General features: G+C 30.4%; 1 protein-coding gene across 1 annotated transcript; it reads right to left on the bottom strand.

The window, feature by feature from the left end:
* Positions 1–279: 279 nt before the first annotated feature.
* On the bottom strand, positions 280–3,685 carry LOC129895750 (protein SIEVE ELEMENT OCCLUSION B-like). The gene is made up of 7 exons (XM_055971513.1): positions 3,382–3,685; positions 3,150–3,272; positions 2,409–2,860; positions 2,204–2,316; positions 1,900–2,042; positions 1,336–1,821; positions 280–1,152 (listed from the first exon to the last, which is right to left on the bottom strand). The coding sequence occupies exons 1-7, from the start codon at positions 3,613–3,615 to the stop codon at positions 535–537; spliced, it is 2,169 nt and encodes a 722-aa protein (XP_055827488.1). The 5' UTR covers positions 3,616–3,685; the 3' UTR covers positions 280–534.
* Between the last annotated feature and the right edge of the window lie 8,471 nt (positions 3,686–12,156).

Below are 12,156 nucleotides of genomic sequence, written 5' to 3'. Positions count from 1 at the left end.
ACAAATTTCATGTTTGTGTAGGCTTGGGAAAACGGTAACAAAGAGACCTGATAATTTTGATACGACACAGTTATTTATCTTTAATTTCTTGTTGTAACTGAGACATAGTTATTGTTGTTGATGTTCAACGTTTAACTATTGATTTTTCATTTTATGTTTTTTCGTTCTACTGAGAGAAAATAATCTTTTCTTTGGGCCTGTATATCGATGAAAGTGCTTACCATCATATTGATGAAGACTCTTCAATGGAAGTTACAAAAAAGAAAAAAGACTAAAAAATAACTAGTAAAAAAGACGTGGCAACTCAATTTCATTACCTATAAATTATTACACACTCAAATAGTAGTAGTCTAGAGCTGATCAAAGACATGGAATTCTTTGATAGCCAGACAGTTGGTACATTACAGCATAATAGTAAAAACAAAAGTGGTACTAAAGACCAACCAATTATTTTGGACAACAAAAACATAGAAAACTACAACTTGCTTATTATACCAAGCAAGCAATAGATTGCACAGAAAACAAACTCCTCCCTCAATCAGTGCAGCAGCGGTACATGAAGAACCTCTCCATTGGCCTTCCACATTCGGCGCACACAATCATTTCAGGAATATCACCATCAAGTCCCGGAAGAATTAGGCGATTGCAATGCTGAGGAGTGTGCAATTGCAAGAAATAATCAATAAGTGCAGGCACAAATCCTTTAGATCTAGCATCTTCTTCCCAAATTGGGTAATCATCCAATGTCTTAGTGATTATCTGACTTTTAGCTCTAGCCATCTCGAATGATCCCCTGCTTATGAGCGCCCACCCTTGATCACTTCCATCGAAGCTTAGCATTGTTAACACTTCTTGCATAACTTTATCCTCTTGGATGGTTTTCCCCAGCTGCATTTTTGAGTAGAACATGCTCTCAATTCTTGTCCAGAAGTACCAAACTGATGTTAAGTCCATCAAGCAGTAACTCAGATTTTCCGCGGTTATCATGCTGTTGATCTTTCGAACTCTCTCCTTGTTGTTACTCTTTCCTACATATATCATTTGTAGGTCGATCCCAGCTCTCTGAGCCACGCTTCGTGCTGATTTTGTGAAACTGCGGATCCAGTCCATGTCTTCTCCTCCATATAAACAGATAAACTTACCACTTGTCATCTGATTAAAGCCAAGATTCTAAAGTATTAGTACTTGCCAGTTGAACACCCATTTATACTGTACTATATAAGTAAAAAAATAAAATTACATGAATTAAATCTTGAATATGTTTAGCGAAATTTCTAGCTTCGTCACTGATAATTGCATATGAGTCTAAAACAAAAATTTAGTATAAGATTTTACCCATTCGATTAAATTCTGATCAATGCCATCCACGACGAGTTCAAGTCTCCAAGATTCGACATTCCACAGGGATTCCTCTTTAGAAATAGTGAAGGGATAGGCCAAATTTCCCCAAATCCAAGCCATGTGAATAGCGTTGGGACAGGCAACTTTGCCCTGTTGTGGATCCAAGGTTACAAGCATCATTTTCTTGGTGAAATGCCACTTTTCTTTGACGAACTTGACGATTGCTGGCTCCAACAAGGATGGATGGTGCAATGTGTACCACGGCATAAGTGCTTGCAGCTCCTTAAATTTATGTTCCTGCTCGTCATTCCATCCCTTTGATCGATCCACAATCGGAAGCCACACTATTTCGTATTGAAATTCTGTCCTTGATCTTGACTCAATGTAAAATTGGGACAGTACTAATATCTCCTCAGGGCTAGCCTCAAGATCTGACAGCAGCAGCAGAACAGTCTTTCTTCTTAGCACTTCAACACTAGCCTGAAATTGAATTTTACAAGTCATAAAAAAAAGTTAGATCAAGGGAAAATTGATCATAATTTTAAATTATGAACGTACCCTTGTGTGAGTGTTTCCTAATTCAAGTGGAAGTAAATCATCCTTGATATAGATCATCGCCCTGTTTATCTTCATGTTGTCGAATTGTGTTGTCTCAAAGAGGTGCACCAGCATTTTATAGTACTCGATGTGCATCTTGTCCTCTGCACGAAACATTGATGTAAATACAAGCCCATCACAAAATTCCAATTACTAGCCTACATTTTGATACGTCTTGACGGTTTCTTGATTCCTTATGAAAGATTTGTGGTTCTTAATGCTAATAAGATCCATTTCCTTCTCCTTCAAACTTAAATTTACTTACGAATATGCTGATAGCAACGGTTTAATTCAGCTCTGAGGTGTTCGGCTATGTTCCTCAGCTTGTGTGTAGAGCTTGACAATTCCCATGTGTCTGCTGTGGTAGCTACTATCATCCTGCAGCATCAATTAATTGTTAATTACTTCAATTTCGATCAAATTATAAGACGAAAAAAAGTTTGATTTTGTTTAAAACAGAGGAGGCTTACTCATAGCTCATTCCAAGAAGGGTAGTAAGTTGGGAAGCACAAGCAACAATACTTTTAATAGTCCAATAAACACCAGTAGGAATGTGAGAAATTGCGACAGACAAAGGTGGTTGGTCTTCACTGATGTACTGAGAAGGAAGCTTCTTGAATTCGATTATGATTTTGGTTACTTCCAAAATGGCCTTGATGAGTTCATTGATGGCATCAAATCGAGACTTGAGGCTACCATGATGTTCCATGATGTCTGGCAGTTGTTTTAAGATGGCCACAGATTTGGCCAAGGGATGAGTGGCAAACATCTGAGCCACCAGCCAGAATTCACCATAGGTAACGCCAAATGATGCTAAAGCTATGACTAGTTTCGCGTCCCATTGGTAGCCAGAGAGCATCCCTAAGACTGACATTGTTGTTGAATGTGTATCATGACCTCCACTCGAGCACTTGCATGTCAACTGCAATTACATTTTTAAACGCCAAATTACAAGTGTTATAGCCATAATTCATAAACGAGTAAGGATTTCAATTATATATATTATTTCCTTTCGCCCCAATTACAGTGGCAATGTTTGACTCTGTACGGAAAGAAAGGATTAAAGACTATTGAAGCTTGTAATCCATAACCAGCAATAAGCAATTGTATGATAAAACAAAAAAGTTTTAGTTAAATTAGCTCTAATTAAAGAAGTGTGACATCCTTATTGGAACAGACTAAAAAGGATGGGAGGAGATTGTATGAAGTACCTCGCAAGAGACTTTGTGTATGATGTAAGCCAATCCTTCGATGATGCCATCAAAGGCAAGTGAGGCCTTTTCTTCTAACTTCAATGCTTCAATATGACCTTCAGGATGATGAGCTCCCACGCCCTGGAAACATAAGAGTTAGTGCTGCTGTACATACCTAAACAGGGCCAGTAAAACTTTGTTGTATTGACTAGAAATTAAATGTATACGAAAAAATTAGAATGTTACATACGTGAAGTATGCCATCAATGCCAGCAGGATAGGCATGTTGAAAAATCTCCTCAGCAATGTGGAGAATGATGTTAACATCAACTTCACGACCATCAGGATTGTGAGTATCCAGGATTTTCTTGGACATAGCATGATCATCCGACAAGGAGAAAACGGGGCGTTCACGCCTAGCCATTGCATGTTGAGTAGGTTTCACATGAGTTGCTGCTGCAGGCACCAAAGCATGACTGGACATTTTTGCTAATTTGGGTTTTTAATTGAAAAAAGAAAGGAAAGAATGGGTTAATTTACTAGGCTTTGGTTCGAATGATGATGATGTTTAGTGAACCATGCATGCAAGCTATATATAGTGAGGAAAATTTAATAAAGCAAGCAAATTGAATCAAGTTCCTTGCTTGTAAGAAGGTGTAATATGCTAAAAAGTTCATAGATAAGTAATTATTAGCCTTGTGGACCCTTACAAATCACTTTACAGGGTGAAAGCATAGAATATTTCTTCATTTTAATTTGATTTTTGTTTAAACAACTCGACCACTCCTAGATTTGGTTGTTACCTGAGAAAGAATATAATGTACAGCTAGTAGTAATCTTCTTCTAAACGATTAGTGGCGGAAAGAGAATTTATATTCAGCCTAATTTTAAAACAAAAAGAAATTCAGACCTTCTTTGCATGCCTATTTTAGGCTAAAAATAAAAAACTTCATATGTTGCGCAATTCGCTAGGAAATTAAGAAAATATCGTGTGAATGTAGTAAGTTATAATAAGAATATTTGTTCAGATATGTAATTTTCCAATTCCTCTATTTAAATTACCAAGAAAAGAGTACTTAATGCCTAATTTCCTTGATCTTAAATTCGATTTTGACATATCGTCGTGATAGTAATATTCTAATTTGTAGTGGTATCATTTAAGTAACATCATGAGTTGTAAGAAAAAATTTAACGTTAATTCTTTTTGGTACGTTATACAATTTTACCTTAATAATTTTCTTAGCATTTGGAATTGAAAAGGAGCATACTAAAAGCCCATTTGGATTGACTTAGAAGTTGGGCAAATTTACTTTTAAGTAAATTTTTAACTTTTGAAAGTATTTGGCAAAATATAAAATAACTTAAAATAAGTTAAAAATCAAAAGCAATCCTCCCCGTACTTTTTATTTTTTACTGTTTTTTTAAGCCAATTTAAACGGGCTCTAAGCTATTTGGATGAAAGAGTGTTTCTCTAAAGGGTGTGTTTGGTATGAAGGAAAAAGTTTTCCTAGAAAATTTTTTCTTGAAAAACAAGTTGGTTTCTAACTTATTTTTTCATGTTTGGTTGGTGAGTGAAAAATATTTTCCGAAAAATATTTTCTATTGTTTGGTTAGTGAATAAAAATATTTTTTAGAAAATATCTTTTACTTTTAGTTAGAGAGTAGAAAATATTCTTTAGGAAAATAATTTCTGACATTAAAATTAACTTTAGTAATTGACTCGGGATCCGACCCCGACACCTGATGTGGGATCCAACTCGATTTTCAATCCAAGATTCGACTTTCAAATTTAGACTCGATCCCAATTTTTGAACCGAAATTCGACCAAACCTGACTTTCAAATAATTTTATTTTTCTAAAAAATAAATTTTTAAATATTTTTTGGGAGTGGGGCGGGAGGGGGGGGGGGGGGGCTAGCAGAGGGTCGGGGTTATGGGTGGGGTGAAAAAATTAAATTTTTAAAACTTAAAATATTTTTTAAAAATAAATTTTTAATTTTTTTTTGTATGTGTGTGTGGGGTGGGGGGGTTAAAAAAATTACATTTTCAAAATTTGAAATATTTTTCAAAAATAAATATTTCAAAATCAATTCTTAAATTTTTTTTGTGTGGCGGGGTGAGGGGTGAGGCGTGGGTGGGGGCTGATGAGGGGCGGGGTGAAAAAAATAAAATTCTTAAATTTTGAAATATTTTTCAAAAAAATAAAGTTTTTAATTTATTTTTTGGCGGGTAGGGTGGTCGACGTGGAAATGGGGTAAAAAAAATTAAATTTTTAAAATGTAGAAAACATTGTAATTTAGGTTTGAGGAGATTTTTGGAAAATATTTTCCTTAATTTTTGGAAGGAAGTCATTTTCTTTAAATTTGAGGAAAATAAGTTAATTTGAAAAATATTTTTCAAAATATTTAAACCAATCAAACAAAAAAATATATAAAATATTTTCTGAATAATATTTTCCTACATACCAAACACACTCTTAATCTAATTGGTTCTCTCCAAACTCGTCGATATTAATCGGGAGCATTTAATGGCCATATTCTTTTACTTTTTTTTTCTGAGTTAAATTTCAAAAATTATATTTGATCATAAAATCTCAGAAAAAACTCAAAATTCAATTTGAAGTTGAATTTTAAAATTTAAAAAATATCAAAAAAATATTTTCATTTCAAATTACTCGTAAAATTTAAAAAACAACTTTAGTTTATAGATATGGTTAGACACAACTCTAGTTTTTAAATATTATTTTTATTTTAAAAATAAATTATTATTTTTTTAAATTTCACCAAGCTGCTTATTAACCTATTACTAGTATATATGATGAGAAGAAGATAGGAATATATGTAGGGATGACCTTTACTCCTTTTGTTAGTATATTAGTATTTGTTCGTGTTGTCCCACTTATAAAGTGACGAGAGTATTCTTAATTAGACTATCACTTGCCTCTTTAGGGTACATCCCAATAAATAATAAATAAAAAGACAAGACAAACACATAGAAACTTTAATTAGATAATATACTCCTAGGACTAGATTGTCCACTCCAAGCAACGGATCATAATTGGAATTTTAAAACATTTCCAATGAAGATTTCTTTTATTTCCTTTTTCTTTTTGTCTGTTTTAATTTGTTTTAGGGTTAAAAGTTAAGAGGAAAATTAGGGAAGAATTGAAAAACATGTTTCATGTGTTATGGTGACGTTCCAAGGTGATTATGGAATACGAGAAATTAATTACTCATCTCTCATCTTTGGATTTAACTTTAACAAACCTAACTAAAGATTAAAAAGAAAAAAGTTTACACCTATTCCAATTTACGTGATCTATGCTTTCATTTTTGGTCTCTTCCAAATAATAAGTATTAAATTTTATATTAAAAGATAATTTATATAATTCTTATATTACCCTCATTGAAATGATATATAATCACTTATATGTTTAAAAACAATCAGACCACAAATTTTCAAAATAATAATTTCTTTTTGAAATTTCATGTCTAGTTGAATAAAGTCACATACATTAGAATAACGAGAATATCAATCAATATTTTTATTCCAAGATTCTTTTTGTTGCTATCTAGGTCAGAAGTAATATGATTTTGGTGTGTATCTTATTATAAACTTTATTTGTGTCAGCTTATTTACATTGTTGGTCTCAAATCTAAATAAAAAAAGAGACTTGATAATGATCAATCAAAAATAACTTTTGATCTATTCTATAAAAATAAATATAAGACAATAACCTTACTCAAATTTCACTTATAAAATTACACTAAATTCAATATTATTACTGTGGTCTGCATCTTGCTATTGAGTCCAACATGAAAAGTAATCGCAATTTTTTAGTGAAGTGAACCAAAATCCAACTGAGGTTTCTGTTGCAATTGTTTTTTAAGTGGTCCAATAAAAGAATTTTATATTTTTTTAGTACTTTCTTGTGAGTTGTACGTAATAAATGTGACGACTGACGAGTAAAGAGGATGGAGTGGTACGCCACTTTTTGGATAAAGTAAAAGATTTATTCTATCCAATTTTCTAAATTCTACTACTAGCTAGTTTAATTAATTCCCCTATACTATTAGGTTCCTTCAAAATTGATCTGAAATCAATAATTTCAATCGAAAATAAAGTTATTGATTTATTGATAATTATTTATTAATTTAGTAGTTTCGATAATTATTTTGAATTTTTTTATATCGGATTATCGATTCTTAACGATTTAAGATTTTTTCAACGGATTAACCGATAATTTGATAGTAAATTAATAAATTATATATATATTTCATTTAGTATTTATATAAAGTTCTTGACTTAGGTTTGATTTCATACTTTTGTTTCTAACTATCTCAAACTTTCAGTTATTCTACAAGGTGTTAGTGTTTGTTTTTGAGCAAGATGTATTCTGTCAATTCATGTGCATGGTTCATTTCGTTTGTCACCTTGTTTCTAAAATATTTTCAATTATTTTTTTTGTCAAATCTTCATGATTAAATCGATGGCCGAATCGATAACAATCAATAACTTAAGTCGATATCTTAATGGTTCTCTATATATATATATATATATGAAAGACTCTGAACATCTACTTTTTAAATGCACTTGCTCTATGACTTTGTGAGAGCAAACAAACCGGCTCCATAACTATCCACTCCATACTAATGATCAAGAAACCATGGTCACTTGGTTGAAGCAGTTTAAATCAATAGATACTTGGGATGATATCCTAACCTAGCTTGAATTTATTCCCTTTCTTCTATGGCAAATTTGGAACAATCGAAATGGCATTATTTTTCAAAAAAATAATACTAAACCTCCTCTGATTAGATAAGTATATAATGATACACTAGAATATAAATTTATGACTAGTAAAAATGCTCCAAAGAGGATAAAAAGTACCATCTAGATCAATTGAGAACCTACAAATAAGATCGTTTTCAAACTCAACATAGACGGAGCTTGCAAATTCAATCCAGGCAGGAGAAATTAGAGGCGTTTTCAGAAAACACAATAAAAAATGGGTCATGATTTTCAAAATGAGAATATACCAGGCCACTAACATTTACATGAAAGCACTGGCTCTGCTTCACGGGTTAAAGCTCACTTTACAAAACAACTTAACACTTTTAGTACTCAAAACTGATTAATGTGAAATCTTTGGCATGTTATCTAACAAAGACTGTTCCTATCAAAATTTAATTGACAATTATAGGTACCTATTATTGCATGAAGCAGGAAGGATGCGATCTTGATATTTTTGGAAACTTAATGTTGTATCCCAATACCCCCGCTTTTGTTATTTCTGTTTTGAAAATGATGAAATAGACACTATGTTGCCTAGGCTAGTCTCCTTATGTAGTGACTCTTTAGTTTGATTATGAATAAAATCCTTTATTCCCATAAAAAAAATGATTCTATAATATAACGATTTACCATGTCTACAAACTAATAACGAATAAGTCAAATCGAGACCCAACCAATATGCAGTCCATCCCCAGATCCAACAACAAAATCGAAACTAATTTAATTAACTCTTTAAATTTAAATTATGTATATCATCAATCTAATTAATTGGTACATTATTAAATAAATCTATAGATATATCTCTTTTAAAAAAAAATTAAAGTCTTATAAATAAGATGTATTACTTACTACGCCACATAAAAAGGATGACTAATGGTCTAAATATAAAAAAAAATTATAATGTACTTGAACTCTAAAAAAAGTTTAACTATGTTATCATTTCTAACCGATAACATAATTTTTTTTTCGTATACAAAAAATAATCTAGTGATTTCGTGTAACAAATGAAGTTTTAACTTTGCAATAACTATATAAAATTAATATAGCTATATATAGGTATCTATTTCAATTTATGTGATATTCTTTCATTTTTAGTCTTTTTCAAATATTAAGTATTGTTTTTATACAATAACAATCCAGTGAAATCCCACAACGTGGGGTCTGAGGAGGGTAAAGTGTACGCAGATCTTACTCCTTCCAAGGTAGGATGGCTGTTTTCGGGAGACCCTCGGCTCAAAAAAAGTATAAAAAGAGGTCAGATATATTGTTTTTATATTTAAAAATAATTTATTTAATTCTTTTTTTACCTATAACCGATCACTTATATTTATTTATTTTTAAAAAAAATCAGACTGCAAATTTTCAAAGTATTAATTTCTCTTTGAAATGGCATATCTAGTTGAATCACATTCATTAGAATAGCCGGAATATCAGACAATATTTTAATTCCAAGATTTTTTTGTTGTCATGTAGCTCAGAAGTAATATGATTTTGGTCTGTATTTTGTTATAAACTTTGTTATTGTTGGTTTCAAATCTGAATAAAAAAGATGATTTACTGATGGTCAGTTAAAAATAATTTTTAATCTGCCTTATAAAAATAAATGCAAAACTGTGCATATTTTACTATACTCAAATTTTATTTATAAAATTATACTAAATTTATTATTATTGTTCTCGTCTGCATCTTGCTATTGAGTCCAACATGAAAACTAATCGCAATTTATTTTTCACATTTGAACAAAAGCGAGCAAACAGTGAAGTGTTACCAAAATCCAACTGCAGTTGCTTTTTAGTGGTCCAATAAAAGAAGTTTATATAGTTTTTTTTTGTACTTTCTTGTGAGTTGTACGTAATAAATGTGACGAGTACAGAGGATGGAGTGGTACGGCACTTTTTGGATAAAGTAAAAGATTTATTTTATCCAATTTTCTAAATTCTACTACTAGCTAGTTTAATTAATTCCACTCATATCACGGTAGTTCAAAATTGATCTCAAATTAATAATTTAAATTAAATTTTTTTATTAATTCATTAATGATGAATTATTAATTTAATGGTTTTGATAATAATTTTAATTTTTTTATATTGGATTATCAATTCTTAACGGTTTGATTTTTTTTAAAATAGGTTATTAATAACTCGATAATAAATTAATAAATTATATTTATATCATTTGTTATATAAAGTTCTTGACTTAGGGCTTGGTTTTATACTTTTAATTCTAACTATCTCAAACTCTCGATTATTCTACAAGTTATTTATGTTTGCTTTTGGCATTCTGTCAACTCATGTGCATGATTTATTTCGTTTTTCATCTTGTTTCTAAAAGATTTTCAATGATTTTATTGTCATATCTTCATTGTTAAATCGATAGTCGAACTAACAGCGATCAATAACTGATAAATTGAAAATCGATATCTTAATGATTACGCTATATCGATATCTTAATTGTTTTTAAATTTAGAATAGGGCCGTATATTGATCGGGTCAAATTAGTTTTGACTGATGGTCTATTTTTTTTTATATTAACAATATATATTATACTTAAACTCTAAAAAAAGTTCCACGATGTTATCATTTCAAACCGATAACATATTTTTTTTATACAAAAATAATTTAGTGACTTTCGTGTAACAAATGAAGTTTTAACTTTGCAACAACTATATAAAATTAATATAGCTTATATAGGTAAGTTTTCTAATTCATTTTAGAATATGAAAATATGTGCAAAGAGAATATGACTACTCTTCTCAACCCCCTCCCCCCACCTCCACCCTACCCATCTTATTTCCTTATTTGGTTAAAAAGTTCAGTGGAAGAAGAAACCAACTAAGCAAGTGTTTGGTCTCAAATTTTCAAATATTTTTGTCAAATTATTTTTGGATAAAGTTTTGATGAAATTTCAACATGTGTTTAGCCAAAAAGAATTTCAAGAATATTTGGTTGTTTCAAAAATATTATTTTTGTATTCGTAAGTTCTAAAAATTATTAAAATATATTCATAAATTTGTGTTATCATTTTATAATGAACATTTTTCGTTAAAAAAAATCCTTATAATATGATTGATAACAATCAACAACAACAAAATAACAATATGAGCAAGAGCAATACATTAATCGAATTAAAAATAAATTATTCTATTTTCTCAATCTTGTCACTCAAAAACTATTCTTTTCCAAAATAGTCTAATTATTTATTAATAGATAGAGATGTTATTTAATGATGTTGGTTGACCATGTTAATGGAGTAAGTTGATAGATAAATATTAGTTGAAATTAATAAATGATGAGTGTTTTTATAAAATATAAAAATTTGGGGTAATTTTTAAAACTTCCCAAATATTATAACTTGACTCAAGTTCTAGTTTTTTCTAGAACTTGGGAATTTGGGATGTTTGTCAAATATATTTGTCAAGTAATGGCAAATTATATGGCCAAACACTAATTCCCAATTTTTTTAAATTTTTTTTCAAAAAACTATTTGAGGCCAAACAAACACCTTTAACTATCGGTTTCCAAGATTCTTTTGGTCTCCATCAACGAAACTTTGTTTCCAAGATATGCCTCCAACTTTGGTGAGAAATTCATACAATAGTTTTTATTGAGTCCTGAAACAAGCATACTATAACCATTGGGAAAATTAAAATGAAATGGGTTCATGTAAAATAGAATATATATATATTTTTGCTCATAATTACTAAGCTAGTTTAAAATTGAGGCTTGATTGCTATATTACTTCTTTTGAATAAAATAGTGTTTTTAAATCTACACGATTTCATTTAAATGAGAGAGAGCATATACTAAAATTCAATTATCTTTTATTATTGCAGAAGAATTAGCTGGATTAAGTGAATTATTATGGCTAAACAATACCTTAAATTAAGATCACATCATAACTAATCGTGATAAACTTTACATAAAAGTGTGAGATTCATGGATACTAAACTTGTAAGTATTCTTTTGTTTCAGATTAACTATAAGTGTTAATAGCTGATTTTATCAAATCCTTCGGTTCCGCCTCCCTTACCTTGAGTTCCTTCTAAAGAACATTGGTTCATTTCATCTGGTCTTTAATTTTTGGCCTTCAAAGACAAATAACTTTAGGAAAAATTATCTAAATACACATTTTGTTTTACTATAATCTCTAAAATTTTATATCATTTAAAAAAAATTCAAAAATTCCCCCTCGGATACATCACCCCCCCTTCTCGCTGATATATTCCTATCCCC

The sequence above is a fragment of the Solanum dulcamara genome, chromosome 7 (assembly GCF_947179165.1).
Source record: "Solanum dulcamara chromosome 7, daSolDulc1.2, whole genome shotgun sequence".
NCBI lineage: Eukaryota > Viridiplantae > Streptophyta > Magnoliopsida > Solanales > Solanaceae > Solanum > Solanum dulcamara.
Note: the sequence above shows the minus strand (reverse complement) of the source record. Positions and strands in the feature narration are given on the sequence as shown.